The sequence below is a fragment of the Mirounga angustirostris genome, unplaced genomic scaffold (assembly GCF_029215605.1).
Source record: "Mirounga angustirostris isolate CCGP_5_RB_7025 unplaced genomic scaffold, mMirAng1.0.hap1 SCAF_12, whole genome shotgun sequence".
Classification (NCBI taxonomy): domain Eukaryota; kingdom Metazoa; phylum Chordata; class Mammalia; order Carnivora; family Phocidae; genus Mirounga; species Mirounga angustirostris.
Window position 1 is genome coordinate 61309434 of NW_026991720.1, and position 25238 is coordinate 61334671.

Sequence of the window (25238 nt, forward strand, 5' to 3'; positions counted from 1 at the left end):
CAGAAACCATCATGCTTCTACAGGCTACTAATTCTCTCTCTACAGACATTTATTTTTACTAGTAACTTCACTTTTTGGCTTCCACGGATTTATTCACTTTTCCATGATTTTTCCATGATTCTTAGTGAACCTATGCTGTCTACATAAACTACACAACTTTTTTTCCTAAGTGCTTATAATCCATTTAGGAATAAGCCTAGATTTCTTTATAATTATCCTTGATAGTAACTTGAATTTAGAGTCATCCGGTCCTTGATTAATGTTGGGTATTAAACCAAATAACCTTAAATACAAGAAAATATTTTAGGAATATACTTTAGAAAAGGTGTACCTTAATAAAAAACTAGATATAAAAGCACTGTCTAAACTCTTCCGGGTGTATTTTGGGAAGACTCCGTAGCAGAGTGGAAAATATTACGAAGAGTTTTGGAGTTAAAAATATATTTTATAAATCAAAGCTAATATAGTATTCAAGACGTTTTCTTTGTTTTTGTACTTGTAAGCTAAATATGAAACACTTAGATAACATGGATTTGCTTATCAAATTCTTAGGCTACAAAATAAGGATCAACACACTTAAACTTTCAAGAGATAGTTAAAATAGTACGATTTTATGTATCAAGTATATAAAAAGTACAGGTGGGCTAAACATCTAGTCCATTCACTGATTTTGTTTTGTTTTTTTCAGCAAGCTTTATTAACCCATATCAGGTCTAGTGATATTGAGAGTATATATCATGATTTCATTTAGTGAAAGGTTAAAAAGAAATAAAAAAAGGTTCTCCCAGAAAACGGCCTTTGGTGCCTCTGTCACACTTGAGGAAAACCAAACTACTATGGGACTATGTAACCCAGCTGTCAGAGTTGTTTTTGCACACCTAATTAAAAGCTTCAGCAAATGGAAATACATTGAAACGCAAAGTCAAAACACTGTTCTCCTAGTGCCTCCATTAGTTTATTGGTAGTTATTATCCACATTTTTATAAATATAAACATTCTAAGTGACTGTCACTAGTGCAGGTACATTTAACAATGAAAGCTCCACAGGAAGCTACTTCATTTTGTGTGTAACAAGAAATCAAGGTTCCAAAAACTTAACCGTACCACTAAAAACAAGAGAACCCCCAAAACAGAAAAACCCAAATTGAAACAAAACCCTGCTAGCAAAGTGCAGTTCTTTTGCTATCTTCAGAACAAACAGCTGTTGGCTTTACACATAGAATTATGCTGAGTTGTTAATACAGGATCACTGGAAATAAGTCCCTGCTTGTGGATAAGCATTAGGCAATGGGTTTTCCTCCTTTTAATTTAGAGGGTCTTTTGGATTCCAGTGTAAACAGCACCAGCGAGTTTTACAAAACATAGCTTTGCTACTTTCCCCTTCATTTTCTAGAATCGTAATTCTTATCTGCAGAACTGTATCATTTCTTCCTACCTTATAATCAGGACTGGACTGCCCACTAACACTGCTGAGATTGTAAACAAAAAAATTAAAGCTCAGAGCACTTGCAGGACATCTCTTACATTCTCACTCCACAGTGCATCAGGTGTTGTTTATAAAGCTTCTGCTCCTCTCAAAACACTACAAAAATATATGAAACCACATCTGTGTTCAGCCAGCAAGGATCAATAAAACAAATATTTTACATCTGGAATACGTTAGAGACCATGTATTGTAATTACATCCTCTTGACTGAATTCGTCAACTGCTTTCTTCATAAATCCATACATATACCAAGCATATGCATTTATTAGTCTACATGCCCTAATTTACTATATAAAAGAATTAAGTAAATTATTTTAGGTTCTTCAAGTGAAAGTGCTTCTGATAATAAACTATTTCTGTAACAGCCCTAAATCCCCAAAAAGGTGTTTTAAACCTGACCATGGAGAAAGATGCATAGCTACTTCCAAAAAGTAAAAAACTACACACCAAAACATGCATTGTCAGGAAAACTAATCCATGCACTTGAATATGCCCCCAATACTTTATTTTTATTATTTTAAGTTAGACCAACTTAAACATTGTCTAGAATTAAGATATAGCATTACATCACTTGATTCCAGAAAATGTCAAAATTCATTTGGCCAAAACTTAAAAAAGCAAACACTTCCTCCTTATCCCTTACTGGTTGGACCAATGTGATCAATATAACCGTTTATATATATTAATTTATCTTAACATTTCCATTCATTAGCATTTTATCTTAACATACAAAGCCTTATATGCAATTTCCTTGTAAAGGCTTCCCCCCAAAAGATGTAAGGACAAAACACTAGGCAGACACTCTTCAAAGTTTTATTTCACTAACTTCAGGTCAAATTTCCACAACTGTTTTCTGGTCAATTTGCTATCCATGCTTGGCTTCCCAGAATGGTAGTACCAGAAGATTTGTGGGGTAGGGAGAAGAGACCATTTTAAGAAGCACTGCATTTACTCATCTTCCACAAGGCAAAAGAGTTGGGCATCTGATTGTTCAACAAAACAAAGCTTTTTCAGCATCCAGGAGGGCAGGCGGGCAAACCAGGCTGTAGACACTCTTCCATTTGTCAACATCAGGCCAGAGAAAACCTACTCCACACAAATATAAAAAGGATCACCATTCATCTCTTCTTTTTCTGTTGCCGCAACATTTTTCTTCTTTTAATGATCATATCATGTAGTTTCTCAAGTCCTTCCTTTAGTCCATCTCCTATGATTGCACAGGTGGGCTGCAAATGCCATGGAGTTGATGAGCTCAGTTCACCCATTGCTAACAATTTCTCAATTTCTGACAGAGACAGTGAGTTCCTCAGGTCTTGTTTGTTAGCAACTATAAGTACAGGGACTCCCTGATTTTCTGATATCCTGGTTATTTTATGAAGTTCAGTTTTGGCCTCTTCCATTCTTTCAACATCAACAGAGTCCACAACAAACACAATACCATCTGTGCATCTGGTATATGACTTCCACAGTGGCCTTAATTTCTCCTGGCCACCTACATCCCAGAAGTGAAAAGTGACTGTTTTAGAATTTCCCAAGGTTACCTTAATTTTTTCAGTGTTAAATCCTTTGGTAGGTACAGTATTTACAAATTCATTGAACTGCAGCCTATATAACACAGTCGTCTTTCCAGCACAGTCCAAACCCAGAATAACAATGTGAAAGGACTGAAACGAAGGCAGGCTGGACAGGATAGAAGTCTGGTCTGACAGGCCATTCCCCATTTCCAGGTGCAAGTAAGTGATCCCAATTGAAATGCTTTCTTCTCACTGCTTTAGAACTTCTCTTCCTAGGGGATCCAGCTACAAGGCTGCTGAGGGGGGGAAATGAACAAGTTATTCTGGTGAAATAACGTACTACAACTGTTCTTCTCTCTTTCTGCTTAAATAAGCAAGACGAGGAACTTGAAAAACCAAACTTGCTTCAGTAACAAACCAAATGAAATATGAAACGTACGCAAACCAAGGCAACCGACAGAATAATCCTTGTGATTGCAATTCTTTAACATTCACGAAAATTGCAGTAACACGTACTTCTCTACTTCCCTGGGTTCCCAAATCTCAAAGACCTCATTCCGAAGACAACCTAGTCACTAGTATCTGGTCCAACTCGCAATAACCACAGAAGTGCCCCTTTGGGCAGAAAACTCGTAACACATAATCCTATCTCGGGGATCTAATTCCACGTGCTTAAGAGCATACCCAAGGTTACTATTATCCCCCCGACCCCCCAAAAATAGCACAATGCTCTCACCTCCGGAATTGGAGTCTGGGTCCAATTGAGAAAGCATTTGGTAGGCGTTCTTCTAAGCGGGGTTTTTGGGGGAGAAGCACCCCACGTCCGCTCAGCTCAGCTCTCCACGCAGCTCTGGCAGTTGCTGCACTAGAAACCGTAGATTCAGACTCTGACCACGCCCACTCCTCACGGCCCACCCATGAGCCCAAATCCCATTGGTCCCCCGCGTCAGCGCGTCTAATTCACACCCGCCCCAGCGCACTAATTGGCGAGAGTAACTGCCGCTCCCAGTGCGGCCAAGCTGGCTTCTCTCTCGGTCCTCAGGCACCACCTGTTGCCCTTAAGTTAGAAAGGAAGGCGCCCGCAGAGGGAGCCGACTGGCCCCCGCAGGTGAGGGGACGTCCCGCCTGGGCCGGTCGGTCAGGTCGCCGCCAGGCCGCTCGCTCTGCCCGCCCCCGCGCACCTGCAGCGCGGCCCGCGGACGCCGCACCGCGGCTCCCACATCCGGGGCCCGCGGTCTCCGCCGGCGCGTTAACCCTTTGTCCGCTGGCCGGAGGGTGCTGGCTGTGGTCACGCCGGCCTCCAGGCGTGACTGATTCAATGTGCGGCGCCCGCAGGGGCGGGCCCACTGTTCCCGCAGCACGATCCCCTCACGTCGCCCCTCCGCACCCGGCCGGCTCCTCTCCTCCGGCAGGGCGTGGCCACACCAGCTGCCTGCCCCGCTGCGGCTCACCTGACTCAGTCCTTCCTCGTCCGGACCCGACGTCGCTCACAGCCGCTCGGGAGCACGCTGGTACCTGCGGGAAGGCACCAGTGAGGCCCGGTTGGTGGCCGGAGACGAGACGCCGCTTCTTGGGGCGCCGGGTGGGCGCCGCGCGCCAGGCAGCTAACGGTGCTCTGCCGATCGCTCCCCGCGCCAGCCGCGGCCCCGCCCCCTTCCTCGCTCGCTGGAGCGCTGGCCAGTGGGGGGCGTGCGGGAGCCGGGTCTCCTAGCAACGCCCAAACAAGGTCACGTTCGAACTGGCCTAAGGGGGACCGGCAACCGGCGAGGTCGGGCGGGGCTTCCGGCTTCAGCCTCGGCAGCAGTTACGTCTCGGACGCTTTCTCCAGCCGGCGGCTGGCGTCAGGCGGGCCCCGCCGGGTCCCACCCTCCCTGCCTCCCTCGGGGCGTCATACGGTGTCCCTCTGGGCGGTGGCCGGTGACGTAGGGTCAGAGATTTCAGAAGACACCAGACGGGCTGGCCCCTTATATAACGGGGTAACGTGGGCGTGCCTCAGTAGCTGCCCTGAGCGCCTGGGCCCGACTAGTGCCTGAAACTCACCTTCCTTTTGCAGAGCCAATAAATTCGCTCTCCCACAAGATCCTAGCAACATCCCGGTGAGGTAGAAATATCCCGGTTCTACAAATGAGGAAATAAACTGGAAGATTGAAGCTGTTTCTATTGACCCAAGGAAAGTAAGTGGTGGCCCCGGAACTCAAAGTCTACTAGTCATTAAATGCTTAATGCTTACCATTGAATAATTCTGACCCTAAATGTCAGTTCTGTGCTTGACCCATAAATTTGCAAATACTCACTGAACACTTAACAGGCAGTAGGCACAATTCTATGTGCTTGGGGATAGAATGGTGAGCAAATCACACATTGGCTTTGCTCTTGTGGAATATTGGTCTCATGGGAGAAAAAGAAAGTAACCAAATTGCCAAATGAATAAATTTTTAATGTAATGAGTAATAATTTCAGGGTACTTATGACAACATAGGAAGGGGGGGTACTGGGAAAGTGTCAATCAACAAACATCTTTTTCGGGGGGGCGCTGTAAGAGATTGAAACTTGGAAGAATTTACATGGTGCACTTTAAAAAACATTGCCCTTTTTATTTATTTATTTTTTTTAAGATTTTATTTATTTTAGAGCAGAGGAGAGGGGCAGAGAGGGAGAGGGAGAAAGAGTCTCAAGCGGACTCCGTGCTGAGCTGGGAGCCAGAGGACGGCCTCTATCTCACCACAGTGAGATCAGGGCCCTGAGATCACCACCGGAGACAAAATCAAGAGCCAGATGCTTAACCAACTGAGCCACCTAGGCACCCCAAATACTGCACTTTTTATATGCAGATTGAAGTTTCCTCAAGAAATTTTTTTATTTTTCTCAACGCCATTATTGCTAGTGATATTTACTGCTAGTGATATTTACTGACTAGCACAGGAACAGTACTTATTTTATTAGTTTTTTAAAGTAACAAACAAAACCTTAGGACTAAGCACAGGGTATATTTTTAAGACAGCAACACCAATTTTGAAAATAAAGCTAGAAGTCTCAAATAGCATATTCTATCAAGTTATTGTATCTAGTATAAGCTAAAGCTTGCCATATTAGTTATAATTGTAGAACCTCATTAGCCATTTACAGTAATCAGCAAGTAAGTAATAAAGGGCTTGATGCAATGACTAGTCTCCTTTTCTTAGGAATTTAACAGGTAGGGGCGCCTGGGTGGCTCAGTTGGTTAAGCGACTGCCTTCGGCTCAGGTCATGATCCTGGAGTCCCTGGATCGAGTCCCGCATCGGGCTCCCTGCTCGGCAGGGAGTCTGCTTCTCTCTCTGACCCTCCCCCCTCTCATGTGCTCTCTCTCATTCTCTCTCTCTCAAATAAATAAATAAATGAAATCTTAAAAAAAAAAGAAATTTAACAGTTATTCTTTATTAAACTGGAAAAACTTGCAAATTGTCATTAAATCAAGAATTAAAAACAAAAGTTTATAACAACCTTCTGTTTATAATAACTTTACAATCAAGTAGACCTTTCACATATTAGTTGCAAGGGTGCATATTTGTACAGTTTTGCCTGGAGCAAAATGGAGGAGATAGGAAAATACTGAGAGCTTCTACCCTTGCAGAATCCCTTTCACTGAATTGCACTTAATGCTATAACTTAGGCTTATAACTAGAACAGCGTTTGGCAAACTACAACCTGTGTGCGTGTGCAGGAGATAAGAATGGTTTTTACATGTTTAAAGGGCTGCAACACAAAAGAGAAGAATATACAATAAATGCCATTTGTGGCCCCCCAAACCTAAAATATTTACTCTCCTGCTCTTTATAGAAAAATGATACTCCTGCTCTATAATAACAACCATATGAAAACTGCAATAAATTATATAAAAAGTGATGAAATTCCTGGAATACACTGTCTATTTGGTTTGCACAATCTACCTATAGAAGGCAAGTTCAGATACTTTATTTAGATGCTATTCCAGGAAAATGTTCCCTTTAAGCTATATTTGGTTCATAGGCTTGAGGGACTCTGGGTGCCTCAGGAATTCATGGGGATTCTATGGGGTATTCTAACTTTTTTGAGGGAAACACAGTGCCATCTGTTGGACTCTGTTAACAACTGTAACTATTGTCTGGATCTATCCACTTAAATGTAATATTGGGGTATTTCTTCTGGCCTGAGGCACCATGAGAAAATTATTTAAACACTAGAGGCTCTGTGAACCTCGGCCTTTAGTTATGGTTTTCCAAACTTTGCTAATAATGAGAAGCATCTCGTAGTGCTTGTAAAAATACACATTTCTGGTCTCTATCACAGACCTGCCAACCCACAGTCAATAGGGGAGGGGCTAGTGATCTGTATCCAACAGGAATCCCCAGTAATTAATGATTAGATATTTTGAAGAAATACTGATCTTAAAAAATTGGTAAGCTTTCTCCTTTTAAATAGTACAACTGAGTAATTTACTTTGTTTCTCCTTTTTGAATACCAGGACCCAAATCAAATCTGATGCCTGTAGCATTTTTCCTGTCTTCCATAATCTGATTTTCTATGTTATGCCTAAATTAAGCAGGCACACACTGTAGCTAATGTCCTTCATTACCTTTGCCAATCCTTATTTTTATATATTGTCTTCTCTTCTAGGATACCTCACTTTATTTGTTTCAGTAGATATTTACTGGAATCTCCCAAGTTTGAAGGTCTGGGTAAACAGAAGGCATGGACTATAGTAGAAGAAATTGGCTCAGTGGAGGCAACAGACACACAGCACATAATTGCTATGAATACAGTGGGACTTCTGGGTGGCAAAATAGTAGTTATTATCAAGTTCAATGCTTGTACAAACTTTATCTGACAGGTGGCTTAACAGAAAAAGATGTAATTTTATTTATTTTTTAAAGATTTTATTTATTTGAGAGAGAGAGCACGAGTGGGGAGGAGAGGGAGAAGCAGGCTCCCCATCAGCAGGGAGCCCGATGCAGGGCTCAATCTTAGGACCCTGAGATCATGACCTGAGCTGAAGGCAGATGCTTAACCAACTGAGCCACCCAGGTGCCCAAAAGATGTAATTTTAAAGCTGACTATTAAAAGAACTCAACACCAGACAAGGTGTAGGGGAATAGAATTGCAGGTGGAAGCCACAGTATGCAGGGCATGGAAGCATAAAGTTTATGATATGTTCAAACACATCCAAAAAGAGGAGATTACAATTTCCCATAGGAAAAAAAAAAAAAAAGATGTGTTAGGGCGACTTTAATACCCACTCTCAACACAAATAGATCATCCAGGCAGAAAATCAATGAGGAAACATTTGAACAACACTATAGACCAAATGGACCTAACAGACACATACAGAACATTCCATTCAACAGCAGCAGAATATACATTGTTCTCAAACCCACATGGAACATTATTCAAAGTAGATCATACGTTATACTACAAAACGAGTCTCAAAAAATTCAGGAAGATTGAAAATACCTCAAGTATCTTTTCTGACTACAATGGCATGAAATTAGAAGTCAATAACAAGGAAAATTGGAAAATTTGCAAATACATGGAAATTAAATAATGTATTCTTGAACAACCAATAGATCAAAGAATAAATAAAAAGAAAGAAGTATCACAAGACAAATGAAAATGGTAACACAACATAACAAAACTTATCAGATGCAACAAAAGCAATTTTAAGAGCAAAGTTTATAGCTATAAATACCTACATGAAGAAAAAATAAAGATGTCAAATAAACAACATTAATCAAGGTTGGTCCCAAATATGCAAATCAATAAATGTGATACACCACATTAATAGAATGAAGGATACAAATCATATGATCACCTCAATAGATTCAGAAAAAGCATTTGAAAAAATTTAACATCGTTTTATGATAAAAACTCTCAATAAATTAGGTATAGAAGAAATGTATCTCAGCATAATAAAGGCCATATATGACAAGCCCACAGCTACATCATCCCCAATGATGAAAGGTTGAAACCTTTTCCTCTTAGGCCAGGAACAAGACAAAAGTGCCCACTCTCACCATTCCTATTCAGCATAGCACTGGAAATTCTAGCCATAATAATTAGGCAATAAAAATAAAAGGCATTTAAATCAGAAAAGAAGAAGTAAAATTATCACTATGGATATGATCTTATATATAGAAAACATTAAAGACTCCACAAAAAACTGTAACAACTAATAAGCAAATTCAGTAAAGTTGCAGGATACAAAATCAACATACAAAAATCAGCTGTTTTTATACACTAACAAACTAAAAAACTATATGAACAAAATAAAACAAACCCCTTACAATAACAGCAAAAAGAGTAGAATACTTAGGAATAAATTCAACTAAGAAGGTAAAAGATCTGTACACTGAAAACTATAAAACACTGATGAGAGAAGTTGAAGAAGACACAAATAATGAAAAGATATTCTGTGTCATGGATTTGAAGAATTAATATTGTTAAACTGTCCATACTAACCAAAGCAATCTATAGATTTAATGCAATCTTTCTCCAAATTCCAATGGCATTTTTTCACAGAAATAGTAAAAATAATCCTAAAATCCGTATGATACCACAAAAGACCCCAAACAACCAAAGCAACTTGAGAAAGAACAAAGGGTCACACTTTCTGTTTTCAAAGTATATTACAAAACTATAGTAATAAAAACAGTATAGCACTGCAATAGAAACAGACATATACAACAATGGAATAGAACTGAGAGCCCAGAAGTCACCATGCATAAATGGTCAACTGATCTATGACAAAGGAGCCAAGAATACTCAATAAGAAAAGGATAACATCTTCAACAGAAGGAAATTGGAAAACTGGATATTCATAGACTAAGAATGAAATTGGACTCTTATCTTTAAATACGTAGATGTTAAGACCTGAAACCATGAAAATTCTAGAAGAAAATATAGGGAAGAAGCTCCTTGACATTGGTCTTGGCAATGATTTTTTGGATATGATACCAAAAGCACAAGTTATAAAAGCAAAAGTAAATGAGTTGGACTACACCAAGCTAAAAAGCTTCTGCACAGGGGTGCCTGGGTGGCTCAGCTGGTTAGGCATCCAACTCTTGATTTTGTCTCAGGTCATAATCTTGGGGTTGTGAGATTGGGCCCTGCGTTGAGCTCCGCGCTGGGTATGGAGCCTGCTTTGGATTCTCTCTCTCCCTATCCCTCTGCCCCTCCCCCCTCTAAAAAAAAATAAAAAATAAATAAAAGTCTTCTGAACAGCAAAAGAAATAATCAACAAAATGGAAAAAATAACCTATGGAATAAGAGAAAATATTTGCAAACCATCTATCTGATAATAGATATGGGTTAATACCCAAAATATATAAGGAATTCATACAACTCAATAGCCAAAATATAAATAAATAAATAAAACAATATAAACAAAATCTAATTAAAATGGGCAAAGGACCTGAATAGACATTTTTCCAAAGACACATTCATGGCCAGCTGATATACCAAAAGGTGCTCAGTCATCAGGGAAATGCAAATCAAAACCACAATGAGATATCACTTCATACCTGTTAGAATGGCTATCATCATGAAGACAAGAGATAACCAGTTGGCAAGGATGTGGAGAAAAAGGAACCTTTGGGCACTGTTGGTAGGAATGTAAATTGGTGCAGCCACTGTGGATAACAATAGGAGGTACCTCAAAAAATTAAAAATAGAACTGTTATATGATCCAGCATTAAATTGAAATCACTGTCTTGGAGAAATAATCTGCACCCCTATGTTTATTGCAATATTATTCACAATACTAAGTGTCTGTTGGTTGATGAATGAATAAAGAAAATGTGTTACATGTATACAATTGAATATTATTTAGCCATAAAAAAAGAAGGAAATTCTGCCATTTGCAACGTGAATGAACTTGGAGGGCAATAGGTTAAGCGAAATAAGTCAGAGAAAGAAAAATACTGTATGATATCACTTATCTGTGAATCTTAAATTGAACCATAGAAACAGAATAGAATGGTAGTTGCCAAGGGTTGGCAGGAAGGAAAAATAGGGAGATATTGGTCAAGGGTACAAACTTCCAGTTATAAGTTCTGAGGATCTAATGCACAGCATGGTGACTCTAGTTAACAATACCATATTGTAACTTGAAAGGTGCTAAGAGAGCAGATCTGAAATGTTATCACCACACACACACACACACACACACACACACAAATGTGAGAGTGTGATGGATATTTTAACTAACCTTATTGTAGTATCATTTCACAATATATCAAATCATCACATTGTACACATTAAACTTACACAATGTTACCTGTCAATTACATCTCAATAAAGCTGGGGAAAAAAAACAGATGTACCAACAAAAGCGTATTTTCCCAAGTCCCAAATGATAGAATAAAAGTGGATGCATTTTATGTTTCTAAAGTGTATCAGTATCATTCATATTATGGTAAATTATTCATGTTTTATAATCTTATAGTCAGAAAGCTCTTTCATCACTTTTGCTGAAACATGGCCCTGCTCTTTTAGTCCCTGCTTTGGCTGTTGGTAGTTCATTTAATAGCCCCAAGTAGAATCACAGAGCCATTTTAAAAATTCTCTGACATCCCACTTACAATTAGCCACCAATGTCTCTTTAATCCATTTCTTTCTTTACATTCCATTTCCAGTACTTACATCTGGTTCTCATAATGTCTCTCCTAAACTAGTTAATTTGCCTCCTAACTGATTTCTCAGTTAATAGGCAGTGGTGCTGGGATTTGTCCCCTATGTCTGGCACCAGTGTCTCTTTTCTTCTTCATTGTGCTCTAGGGAGTCCACATTTGGGCTAACTCACTTTGATCAGCATAGCATAAAGCCAAGGTACAATTGGACAAGACTTTAAAAAGAAAATGTCAGAAGGGAAGTACAATCCCAAATTTACATAGAATAACTCCTAGATAAGAATTCACCAGGCCCACAGGTCCAAAACCCTCCCCACGAACTTCTTTTTATGGGCAGCTTCCAGGACTTCCCTCACCAGGTTTCAAGTCATGGGACAGTTCACCCCTTCCTCTGAGAGGGCCGTCACAGGCCTCTGGATACTTAGTCATGCCCAGCTGCCAAAAGACATGCTGGTGGAAAGGTCTCATGCCATACCGAACAAAGTCTACCTTCTATGTTCCTATTTCCTGGCCTTGGACCTCCTCTTCGGGCATGATTGACAGTGAGAATGTCCAGTCCAACAGGACCCCAGTAAGACTATCACATCAGAACAGAAAAGTCCTGATTCTTCTTGTTTTAACAAGCACTGTGTGTTGGGACACCTGGTGGCTCAGTTGGTTATGCGTCTGCCTTCAGCTCAGGTCATGATCCCCAGGTCCTGGACTTGAGCCCTGCGGCGGGGAGTCTGCTTGTCTCCACCGTCCCCCTCATGCTCTAGCTCAAATAAATAAATAAAATCCAAAAAACAAAAACACAAACAAACAAGCACTGTGTGTTATATTTGATTTCAACAGTCCAGTCCTGTTGTGTCCTTTTTACATTTCTATCTTCTATCATGAACATTGTAATCCTCCCCATCACATTCATGTCCTCTTGTTGGAATGCTCCAAAGCTCAGTCTTTAGGCCTTTATAATTTCTCCTTAGGTAATCTCATCCAGCATCAGGACTTTAAACACCCTTTACTCTCCCAAATTTGTTTCCAACCTGGACCTATCCCCTGAACTCCACAACTGAGATGAATATAAACATCTCAAACAATTCCTAAACCTACTCCTCAGCCTCAAGAATTCCCCGTCCTATAGACTAGCACCCAATCTACCTACTTGCTCCGAGCAAGAACCCGGGAGTCATCCTCCTACACCGTATCTAATCCATCCCACGGACACATACATCCAAACCAAATTACTTCTTACCACCCTACTGCTGCCTTACCATGCCACACTTCAGTCCATGTCCAGTGTGTCCCTGGTCCTCTTGGGTGGTGGTCTCTCTGCTTTTGGGGTTGGGGGAGAAAGTTGTTCCCTCAGGCTCAAATGTCACTCCTGAGAGAGGTCTTCCTGAACATCTTATCTAAAGTATCTGCCCTAGGGCACCTGCGTGGCTCAGTCGGTTAAAGCCTCACATTCTTGATCTCAGCCCAGGTCTTGATCTCAGGGTTAGGAATTCAAGCCCCATATGGAGCCCACTTAAAAAAAATAAAAACATAAAGTATCTGCCCTGACCAACCTCCCATCCCCCTCACCACTTTCTATCCCTTACTCTGCTTTATTTCTTCTTCCTAGAATTTGTTTATTGTGCACTCTCATTATCTGTCTCATTTTCCATTATAAGTTCCAGCAGGCAAACCTAATGTCAATGTCATGTGCCACTCTATTCCCAGTGTCTACTGCAGTGTCTGGCACATAGTAGGAGGTCAGAATTTATTGAATGAATGTTTCAGATCCTAAGAATAATTGCTCAAACAGAAACCAACTGATCTCCGTAGAAACAAGTGATAATCTTGAAGGCATAATTCTACATAGAGAAAAAACCAACAAAACAACTGTACCTGTTTATTACTAAGTAGGCAACAGATCCTATAGAAACAGTTTTGAATGCACCACTATGACAAAATAGATTGCCTAGTTCCTCCGTGTAAAATATCTTCATTAAGTTTAACAGCTATTTTACTACTCCTGAGGCTAATAGTCAGGTACTTACTGTTTTTACAACTAATGGACCCCTTCAAGTGGTTTTTTCAATCCCAAGAGCAGGGGGACCCAAAGTAGTGTTCAGATCTTTACAACTTTTGAGGCAGTAACTAATTACCATTTTGAGAATAAGAATTTCCTCTACCTTCAAACCATCCATGTTTCAATCATTTTAGCTTAAGTTTCAGCCAGATTTTTCTGTTTTCAGTGTTTCCATTTCTTTGTTCGCACCCAATATTTGCTTCTTTGTTTTGTTAGTGGTAGTTATCCTGTGGTGGGGGTGGGAGCATCGTTATCAGAGTATACTTGATTAACACTGTCACACTGTTCCTCTTAGATAAGGAGTAAAAAACATTTTTACCACGAGTCAAGAATGGGCAGAAATTCCCCTTTTCAATTTCTCAAAATGTATCCTTCTACTTATAATGTCAAAGATTCATTTGTGCCTGGCATAAAATACGTAAGATTCACTCTTTTTGTTTTGTTTTGTTTTTGTTTTTGATGTAGTGTTCCATGATTCATTGTTTGTGTGTAACACCCAGTGCTCCACGCAGAACGTGCCCTCTTTAATACCCATCACCAGGCTAACCCATCCCCCCACCCCGTCCCCGCTAGAACCATCAGTTTGTTTCTCAGAGTCCATAGTCTCTCATGGTTTGTCTCCCCCTCCGATTTCCCCCCTTCATTCTTCCCCTCCTGCTATCTTCTTCTTTTTTTATTTTTTTCTTAACATATATTGCATTATTTGTTTCAGAGGTACAGATCTGTGATTCAACAGTCTTGCACAATTCACGTAAGATTCACTCTTGAAATGACTGTTTAGAACCACTATATATAATTGAAGTGCTCCCTCTTTTGTCAAACACAGAATAAGGGATTAGATAACTCATTTCAAATTCTCTAATCTAAATTGAACATCTAGGGGCACCTGGCTGGCTCAGTCAGTGCAGCATGTGACTCCAGATCTCAGGGTTGTGAGTTTGAGCCCCATGTTAGGTGTAGAAATTGCTTAAAAATAAAATCTTTAAAAACAAAAAATAAAAAGAAATAAACTGAACATTTGTATAGCTAATGAGGGAAATCAGATGTTATCCAAAATGGAATTGATATCATTGCAATTTTTGGTGTTTTAATTGAAACAAAACAATATTCTAACATCTAACGAAATGGTATGTAGTCGGAAAAAAAAGTCCCCATTATTAAAGAAATCCTAACAGTTTAAGGTATTTTTAAATGAGTCTTATGAATATACATAAACAGTAGATTAGTTCTCTTTGCAAAAAACAACCTAGTAAGTAATTTTATTGGTACAGTTTAGAAAGACTATGGCCTAATATCCTAGGGAAAATGAGAAAAGTTCTGTTACATTACTCTTAAGCCCATTTTATGTGTTTGTTAATTAACTTGCTTAAACACAAATTTCACAGAGTTTTTGTAGAGCAAGTAGCCTAGTACTAGAACAGATATTTAGAAAACCACAAGTTGATCTTTGCCCTAATGTGTGTGTGTGTGTGTGTGTGTATCTGTGTGTGGGTATAATGGCATTTGAGTAGTTGACCAGGTGAGGCAGTTTATAGTCTGGAAGGAAGACAAAGGTTAAGTCAAGTAATTAAATATAATTTACTATTCTGAGAAGGAATAACTAATTTATGATGGTAAATAATATAATAAACTACTTTGTCATTGCCTTACATTTAGCATTTAAGGGCAGCTTGAAGTTTGGTTTATTTTAAAATTATAAGTCAGGTAGAATCTCCACTTCCATTCTATGGTTCTCATGTAACAGTGAAAAACAACATCCTTTGTTGGGAGCTTTGCTCTTGACAGATGAGAAGAAAAGATTATTTAATTTAGAAAAAGAAGACAAAATACGTCACATGTGTTTGGATATCAGATCTGTCTCACTTTATAAATAATATATTTTGGCTGCCTATGGAGAATATTACAAAACCTAGATGAGTTTTCTGTTGTGATGCAGAATTTATAATTAAATTCTAACTCAAAATAGAAAGAGTCTTCTATATATTATTTTTTAAAGATTTTATTTATTTATTTGACAGAGAGAGAGCACAAGCAGGGGGAGCGGCAGGCAGAGGGAGAGGCAGACTCCCCGCTGAGCGAGGAGCCCGATGCAGGACTCGATCCCAGGACCCCGGGATCATGACCCCAGCTGAAGGCAGACACCAAACTGACTGAGCCACCTAGGCTCCCCCTTTATTTTATTTTAAATTCCGATTCCTTATTTTATTTTACATTCCAGTTTACATCAAGAAAATCTTTGCGCACATCTGAGCGGCATATTGAATGCTTCCGTGCTACCAAATGTATGACATCAGTGATTATACTTTGAAGTTCATGTTGCTGAGCATATAGAACTTTCTTACGGTTAAAAATATAAGTGACGGGAGTGCCTGGGTGGCTCAGTCGTTAAGCGTCGAGCCCCGCATCAGGCTCCCTGCTCCGCGGGAAGCCTGCTTCTCCCTCTCCCACTCCCCCTGTTTGTGTTCCTGCTTTCGCTATCTCACTCTCTGTCAAATAAATAAAATCTTTAAAAAATATATATGTAAGTGACGACTGATAAAATGATGTGGACAAAATACCATGGTTCCTCCTTTGAGATGATATTTTAATAGTAAGCCAATATAAAATTATAAAATGATATAAAAATGGATATAAAATTAATAGAATAATTCAATGTCAGAAAAGATAAAGGCTCTAGCAGGGGTCTACATAATGCTGTGAGAATGTCCGAAGACATGGACTTACCTACAATCCAGAAGAACAGGCACACCTCACTGAAAAGATGCTATTGACGCTGAGTCCCACAGGAAGGCTTTGAGCCAGCGTGTGCTGGAGGAAGGCCGGACAGAGGAACAGGCCAGGAGAAAAAGCTGCATTCCAGGAAGAAAGAAGGAACAGCATAAGCAAAGGCACTGGAGAGAATCAGGCTGTGTTCCAAGGAAATAGCAAGTAATTTATCAACGAACAAGAACATAGGGCTCTGTGACATGAGGCAGATTCAGAAAGGAAAAAAAAAAAAAAAAAAAGAATTGACCCTAATAGTGGAGAGTCTTGAGTATCTTGGTAAGGAAGTTGGACTTCAGCCATATGACTCATTGGTATTATCATCCTATACCAAGTTAGTTCCAAACTACATACAGGACTTAGTAGAGTGCCTGACCAGAGTAGTAACGCCTTAAAAGTAAGTGATAATGTTCTATTTCTTGATAGTCGTTACAAAGATGTTTTCACTTTCTTAGAGGGTACCAAGCTGCACACTTATGATTTCTGTGCTTTTTTGTATGTATTTTATGTTTTTTGAAAGTAAGAATAAAAAAGATAAAAGAAGTATAAGATGTTACAAAAGAATGATACCGGACTGGGGCTGAACAAACTTTTGAAAGCAATGGTCACTTGCCAAAAATTATTTACCATGCAAAAGGTCACCGAGGACCTCCCAGAGAATAGTTTCAGTAGAGGTGGAAAAAAAAAAAAACTATTCAATCAAGTGTCAATAAAACAACTCTAGTTATTACTAGAGAAACAGATTAAGTTTTAGTGTAAAGACAAAAAAAATTATATCCTCATAAATTACCCTCCTTCCATCAGAAAGTAAAATTAATATTTCAGCAAAATGCACCATGTTTACACTATAGATTTCAATACCCCCCAGATACCTCCATGTTTCCCCAAAGTTGTAATACTCCACTTTGTAGAGCTTTGATTACTGTTTTTTTTTTTTTTTTTTGGCTTCCTTTCTACTTCATCAGCTACCCTTCCCTCATCCCCACCTCCCCACCCTCATTCCTGTGTTCCATCCACACAGAACTATTACTTCCCTAGGTTTTCCCTGGCATACCACACTAATTCATGCCTTTGTCCTTTTTATACGATGCCCACAATGTCCCGTGTCTATCCCCTTTCCAGCCCTGCACTGACCCTCATCCCCTTGGAGATCTATTTACTGTGCAATGCAAAGTTCTGGAGGCTGCACCTTGGTGAGGCTTTTCTCAATTTCCCAATCAGAGGAAATCACTCTTTCCTTTGGGCCACGTCGGTTTCATGTACCTACCACCACTTAAGCACCCATCGCTTTGAAATTCTGTTTTCACATCTAATTCTCCTGCGAAACTCTTTGATCTCCAAAGCCTTGCGCAATACTGGTACAGAATTTATCACAGCAAGGTGATTTATTAGGCTGATTACTTTTTTAATCCAAACACATCTGCCATGTACAAGTTGCCAGTTGCCTCTCTGACTGGGGGTAAGTGTAAGTCTCCTTGAGGCATATCTTTGGTTGTAAAGAAGCAGGTTAAAGGCCCTTTTTAGCTAAATAAATGCAAGGCAATTAGGTAAAGATTGCCTAGGGAGTGAGAGAGAATAGGGCCCCTTTTTGTAAACAGTATTGCCACTCTAAATGGAATTGTTACTTAGGGAAAGTTACAAAACGGTGTCTGAAGTCAAGGAATTTCTTGGGTGGAAGAGGAATAAAAGACCCTGTATCTTATTGAATCTTCTTTTTCACGTTGACATGGTCTCAATCAAGGTCTCTAGCAGGAAAGGGCTTCAAGTGGGACCTTCTGAGAAGTGGCGGGAAGGTCTGCCCTGGGACCTGGACTCCACAGCAGCGTTTGAACAGAGGTGGGAGAAAGGCCCAGTTCTGGTGCGTCCTGGGGATGAATGCAAAAGTCCCACCTCATCCTGCCTTCCCAGCGTGGGGGACTTCCTCCGGATTCAAGCTCGCTCTTCTTTTATGTCAGAACTACCGCAGGCTTTGCAGAGATTTTGACCAATAATCACCTTATGGATAGTAGGTCTTGTTTGGAACAAGCAACACTGCAGTACAGACCAAAACAAAGTGGCTGAAAGACAGGCCAATGGGAGACCGGTCATATTATCCTTGACTCTCTCATCACAAAGTACTTAAAAGTAAGGCTGGCTCTTTAAATTAAGATCTCATGGGATCATTCACGGGTGAGAAGAAGCCCTAGGAGGAAAATAGTGGTCTTCCTGCTAACCAAATATTTGATTCTGAGGTGGTCTTACTTTGAAAAATAAGCTCTGTGACCTTCCTTGTACCCTCAGCTTCTGAAGTGGGTCCCACCAATTACAGAAGGAATTGTCAAAGATTTTTTTTTTTTTTTTTTTTTTTTTCATTTGAAGACGGCCAATTTCAGATCTGTGTTTTAGGAAGACTACTCTGGCAAAAAAAAAAAAAAGGGTTAAGAGTAGAGTGGGGAGGACTAGTCAGGCAACTTGTTAAGACTCCTGGCTAGAGGTAACAGAAGTCCTAAATAAGGCAACAGAGAAAATGGCTTGATGGGGAAAAAGGGGGCTAAATAATTAGGAGAGAAGATTGACAGGTCCTAGAAACTGATACATGAGGTGAGAAGGGGGGTCACAGGGCTCTTATGTATTTAGACAGAACAACCAGGAAAATGTTGGAACCATTAACAAAAAATAGGAAGCACCAAGGTGAAATCAGCCCGGGAGAATTTAAGCCCTGCGAAGTGAGAACGCAGGCGGGACGTGCTGGCGAGGCAGGTATACACATACGAGGGAGGGTAGCCTGGCGGTTTTCCAAACTCTCATCAGAATCACCTGGTGAGGGCTGCTGGTTTGTTTAATGCCGAAATTTCTGTGACAGTTGGAAGTTTTAGATGACAGATAATGTCACGATTGATTAAGCAGGTAACGCATTTTGATTTCCTCACACTGCTACAAAATGCCGTTGATGAGAATGTGACCACGAGCAGAAAGGAGCACGGAAATAATGATTGGAAACCAGCAGCAGGCATTAAAATAAAAGGTGTTTTCTTGGGCAACAGCCACTTCATGTGGCTTTACGCCTCCTAGGTCAATAATTTTTAAAAGTCTAAGTTGTATGTAAGGATTCCTGTGCTGATAAGAGTTCTGGAAGGGCACTATTAGGCAACTCGATGTAAAATCGTAGCTGGATGTGCTTGGTTTTGTATCTATTTTATAGCTATACTTACTACCATTTTTTAAAAAAGTGTAGGAAATTTTTTCTCTATATGACTAAAAATTTTTAGATTCTAATTCTCTTGTGTAATTTTTCATCCAAACATTTGCTTTAATACTGCACTTTGTGATAAGGCATGGTCTCTTAGGCATACAACTCTGATGTATGGTCGAAAGATTTTACAGTTTTCCCATCCACAGCCACGAAATCAGACTAAGGCTAAGGTCTAAAAAAAAAAAAAAACCTTCTAGAACGAAAAGTAGCTGGAAACCTCTGACTGAAGTAGAGGACAGAAGTCAGTACAGAATACATTTCCAGCTCCTGGCCAAATGCCGGGTAGGTGTGATTACCAGAGACAAGGGGAGGACAGAAACTTGGAGGAAAGGCTGTGTTTCCACGTTCGTAGAAATACCTAAACGTTGCATTACTTTGTACAATTGTTCGACGGTCAGGAGGAGGTCAGAAGAGATGGTGCCAGAAGAGATGGGAGTCAGAAGAGGTGTGTTTGCTGTGGCAGGGGAGACTGCTTCTCCGTTATGCAAACGATCCAGGCCAGGCTCTATGAATGTGGTGGCGTTTGTGGGCAGAACTGGGAGAGGGCGTGGGCAGAGGCCCAGGAAGGAGTTGCTACTGGTCAGCTACATTGAATCAACGCTGATACACCAGTCTTCCTTTCCTTAGGCGGGAACGCAGGGCATGCCCCGCCCACTAAGGCTGTGCTGCGAAAGTAGAATCGGTTTACAGTGGAGAACCGAGACAGGCGTGAAAGGGCGCCCTCTGTAGGTGGCACCAGAGTCGAGGATGACTCCAACAACCGTTCTTAAAAATTCTGCGAGACCCCACCTGTCAACTGATGGAGGCCTTTAGAAAATATTCGGAGAGTGAATAAATAAGCAAATTAAGTGTGCCTCGGGGTCTTTGTTGTGCTTTGCTTCCTCGTTGGCTTGTTTTGGGGGCATTGAATGAAGTTAGTCTGTGCATAACACCAACAATGCTAGATAAACTAGTACTTTATATGACTTCATAGCATAAAATTGGTATTTTATTTATATATGATTACTTTTATTTTTTAGCTTCCTGAAGCTCACAGAACTTATTACCTAAAAGCATTTTATTTTTTTTAAAGATTTATTTATTTATTTGACAGAGAGATAGAGAGCACAAGTAGGCAGAGCGGAAGGTAGAGGGAGAGAAGGAGCAGGCTCCCCGCTGAGCAGGGAGCCTGACTCGGGGATCCATCCCAGGACCCTGGGATCATGACCTGGGCCGAAGGCAGACGCTTAACTGGCTGAGTCACCCAGGCGCCCCTCCTAAAAGCATTTTGGTTATAAGTAATTAGAGTTTAAAAATTACTCTAAACTATTGAGATTTTTTGCATAAAACAGGTAAACAGAGCAAAGATGCAGCATGATGTTTGACCTATTGAAAAGAAAGATAAGATTGTTGGCTATTGGGCGCCTGGGTGGCTCAGTCGTTAAGCCTCTGCCTTCCGCTGGGGTCATGATCCCAGGGTCTGGGGATGGAGCCCAGTGTTGGGCTCCCTGCTCAGCAGGGAGTCTACTTCTCCCTCTCCCACTCCCCCTCTTGTGTTCCCTCTCTCTCTGTTTCTCTCCTGTCAAATAAATAAAATCTTCTAATAAAAAAAATTGTTGGCTATTTGTAATTTAATGAACAAACTCTTAAATTTGATATCTGATAAATCATTAACATTTTATAAAAATTAATTTGTTAAGTAAATATATGAAGAGTAGTTACAGTGTACAAACTTATTTAAAAAGGGGTTTTCCCCATTCATCAATTATCCTCCAAACTGCCTTATAAGCAAGATCTGTATGATTTGTCCCAATTTTATAAATGAAGAACTTGAGGCTCTGTGCAGTTAAGTGATTTATTTGCCAAGGGTCACTAAACTAGTGTTTTTCTTTTTTTTTTTTTTTAAGATTTATTTATTTATTTTAGAGTGAGCTTGCGGGGGCGGGGGCAGGGAGGGACAGAGGGACAGGGAGAGAGGGAGAGAAGCAGACTCCCTGCAGAGCCTGGATCCTAACAGCGCTTGATCCCATGACCCTGAGATCATGACCTGAGCCAAAATCAAGGGTCAGACACTTAACTGACTGAGCCACCCAGGTGCCCCACTAAGCTAGTGTTTTGGAATTGTAACTTGACTAACTCCAGATAAGAGCTCTGTCTGTGACCACTTGCTGACTTAATTCTGGGATGTGGAGAGCAAGGAAGGGAAGTTATTTCAGAAAGTTTCCAGGATAACAGATTAGGGCAGCAAAAAAATAAGGAAAGTCAACATGTCCTTGTTTTGAATGTACACTTTCTGTTTTTAGCACATTAATTCTTAGTATGCTTCATTTATCATGAAGACATAGTATTTGAGGATTAATAACTGTCAGTCTGGAATCTACTGAGAGTTGGTAGCAAATTTATGATATTCTCAATCCAAAAGGATTGTATGGTCTTAAGTCATATCCAGATGTGTTTCAATGAAATCAAGCGGAATGAAATCAAGTTTAAAGCTTAACACTCACAGAGAAACAACTGGTGTTGAGGGACTGTCCTGCTGTCTTCTATTTAAAGATAGCACTGCCTTTTAGTAGAAAATTGGGGCTTTTTTTTTTTTTTTTTTTGACAGAGAGAGAGAGAGTGAGCAGGAGGAGCAGGAGAGCGAGAAGCAGGCTCCCCGCTGAGCAGGGAGCCCGATGCGGGGCTTGATCCCAGGACCCCGGGATCATGACCTGAGCCAAAGGCAGCTGTTTAACCAGCTGAGCCACCCAGGCGCCCCATTTCTTGATGCCACATGTGATGTGATCACCAACTGGTCTTCAAATGTTCTTTAGATAATAACTCTCTGTGATATAAATTGAAAGTGTGCTGGATGGCTTATTAAACTGAGAGTCAATATGCTTTGTCAGAAATCTAAAAATTAAATCATCCTAATAGACAGAGAAATCACTTCTGTTATAAGTTATAACTTAAGACATTACATAGAAATATTGTACCAAGTCAGGTTCTCAAACATTTCTATAATGCTGAAATTAAACTTGTCTCCATGATGCCTACATACTAAGTTTAATAAGGTAATGTTGTGTTTAACAGAAGATCTGAAATATTAGAAAGCTGTGTATGTGAATTATTACAAAGATAAATAGTGTTCAATTTGAAATCCTGCTTGTAATATAGAATAAAATAGAACCCAATCCTATCCTTTTTGTCTCAAACCAGAAAAAAAATTTTATTTCATTCTAAAACAGAGGTACAGAGAAAGTATAAGTGATCCACCAAAATATGTTAACATTTGATTCTAACAATATATGCTAAATTATTAGTAGCAGAAGATCAATTTAAAATGTAATGCTTTGTATCTAAGAGTAAAATTATACCTATTTTTAGTTCTGTTTATTCATACATATAAACGGGAAATATATTTGGAAAATAATTTTGTACATTCTGTTTTAAAAAGGAAATTATACATGATGAACATGGTTAATATTTTCTACTTCTTTTTTTTAAGGATTTTATTTATTTGACAGAGAGAGACACAGTGAGAGAGGGAACACAAGCAGAGGGGAGTGGCAGAGGGAGAAGCAGGCTTCCCGCAGAGCAGGGAGCCCTATGCAGGGATGGATCCCAGGACCCTGGGATCATGACCTGAGCCGAAGGCAGACGCTTAACACCTGAGCCACCCAGGCGCCCCTATTTTCTACTTTTTATCAGTAAATGGAGTTTCCATTTATTTAGTCAGAGGTTAGTGGAGGGCATTCAATTAGCTTGTAATGCAGGAATGAAAAGTAGAATATAATTTGATCTTCTAAAGTTCATATACAACTTGTAAAATTGTAAAGCATAATTATATGTAATACAACAACAAAAAAATTGTCTCCTTCTTTGAAGAAGTGGATATTAAAATCAGGCTTCTAAAAATCAACTACCATTTAATATTTTGGATTTAAAACTGTAATTTCCAAACAAGACATTCTGTTTGTTTAGATTTTACTCAACTATTAAAGATTATTATATTATTAGATACAGAAATTCAAAGTTTTAATGAATTCCCAAGATATGTGAATATTTGGATATTAAAAAGTCATATGCAGTTGCTGCTAGGAATACACAATAGTGCAGCCACTTTGGAAAACTGTCTGGCAGTTCCTCAAAAGGTTAAACAGAATTGCCATAGAAGCCAGCAGTTCCAGCCCTGGGTATATTCTCAAGAGAAAGGAAAACATGTTCATGCAAAAATTTGTATATGAATCTTCAGAGCAGCATTATTCATAATAGCCAAAAAGTGAAAACAACCCAAATGTCCATCAAAGGATGAATGGATAAACAAAATGTGGTGTATTCACACAAAGGAAAATTATTTGGCAATAAGAATAAATGAAATACTGTTGCATACTATATAACATGGATGAACCTTGAAAACATGCCAGGTGAGAGACATGAGTCACAAGGACCACTTACTGTATGATTCCATTTATATGAAATATCCAATTTGGGCAAATCTGTAGACAGAAAGCCTATTTGTGGTTGCGTAGGGCTGGGAAGAGAGAGGGATGAGGAAAAATGGTAAGTGATGGCTAATGGGTCTTGGGTTTCTTTCTACTGTGATAAAAATGTCCTAAAATTGATCTTGATGATGATTGTATAACTGTGAATATACCAAAAATTATTGAGTTGTTTTTTTTTAAAAAGGAGGATAATAGCAATCTCTCAAAAACTAATCAGTTTGTACAAGTAAATCATGTTTGTTTGTTTGTTTGTTTAAGATTTCATTTATTTATTTGTCAGAGAGGGAGAGCACAAGCAGGGGGATTGGCAGAGGGAGAAGCAGGCTCCCTGCTGAGCAAGGAGCCTGATGTGGGGCTTGATCCCAGGACCCTGGGATCATGACCTGAGCCAAAAGCAGACTGAGCCACCCAGGCATCCCAATCATATTTCTTTTAAAAAGACTTACACACTCATCCAGACACCAGCATATCTAAATCTAGCACATTCATAGTGGTAAAAATAAAAAAAACTCCTGGGGCACCTGGGTGGCTCAGTCGTTAAGCGTCTGCCTTCGGCTCAGGTCATGATCCCAGGGACCTGGGATCGAGCCCCGCATCGGGCTCCCCGCTCTGTGGGAAGCCTGCTTCTCCCTCTCCCACTCCCTCTGCTTGTGTTCCCTCTCTCGCTGTGTCTCTCTCTGTCAAATAAATAAATAAAATTTAAAAAAAAACAAAAAACAAACTCCTACTCCAGCTCTCCAGGATAGATGTATATGCTACCATTCATGGTGTGTTCAGAAGAACAGACATTCGACTGAATTCTTTACAGTTCTTTTACTTCAAAGGGCAAACTCTATCAGGCTTTAATAGCTCTTGAGTTGTGGTATCAAAATGTCTGGTCATCTGAAGAGTGATTGCCTGACAAGGAAATAAAGAACATGAACTAGCTTCAGTTACATATGCAAGACTTCCCAAAACAACAGAATGCCTTTGGGGGATTCAGTTTAGGATTGTGTCCACTATGTTTCCATCTCACAGATAATTCACTCCAAATAAAGTATAAAAATTGCATGGCTACAACATCAAAGAAGAGGACTAAACAAAGATT

General features: G+C 39.9%; 1 protein-coding gene across 4 annotated transcripts; it reads right to left on the bottom strand.

Moving 5' to 3' along the window:
• Positions 1-2283: 2283 nt before the first annotated feature.
• ARL4A (ADP ribosylation factor like GTPase 4A) lies at positions 2284-4760 on the bottom strand. 4 transcript variants are annotated; one of them, XM_045864626.3, is made up of 3 exons: positions 4452-4760; positions 3737-3860; positions 2284-3293 (listed from the first exon to the last, which is right to left on the bottom strand). In XM_045864626.3, exon 3 carries the CDS (start codon positions 3205-3207, stop codon positions 2605-2607), a length of 603 nt encoding a protein of 200 aa, XP_045720582.1. In that variant the 5' UTR covers positions 3208-3293; positions 3737-3860; positions 4452-4760; the 3' UTR covers positions 2284-2604. The 4 variants fall into 4 exon arrangements, with proteins under 4 accessions (XP_045720582.1, XP_064431269.1, XP_045720580.1 ...); XM_064575199.1 differs by having other exon boundaries at positions 3737-3865; XM_045864624.3 differs by having other exon boundaries at positions 2284-3296; positions 4452-4756.
• Positions 4761-25238: the final 20478 nt, after the last annotated feature.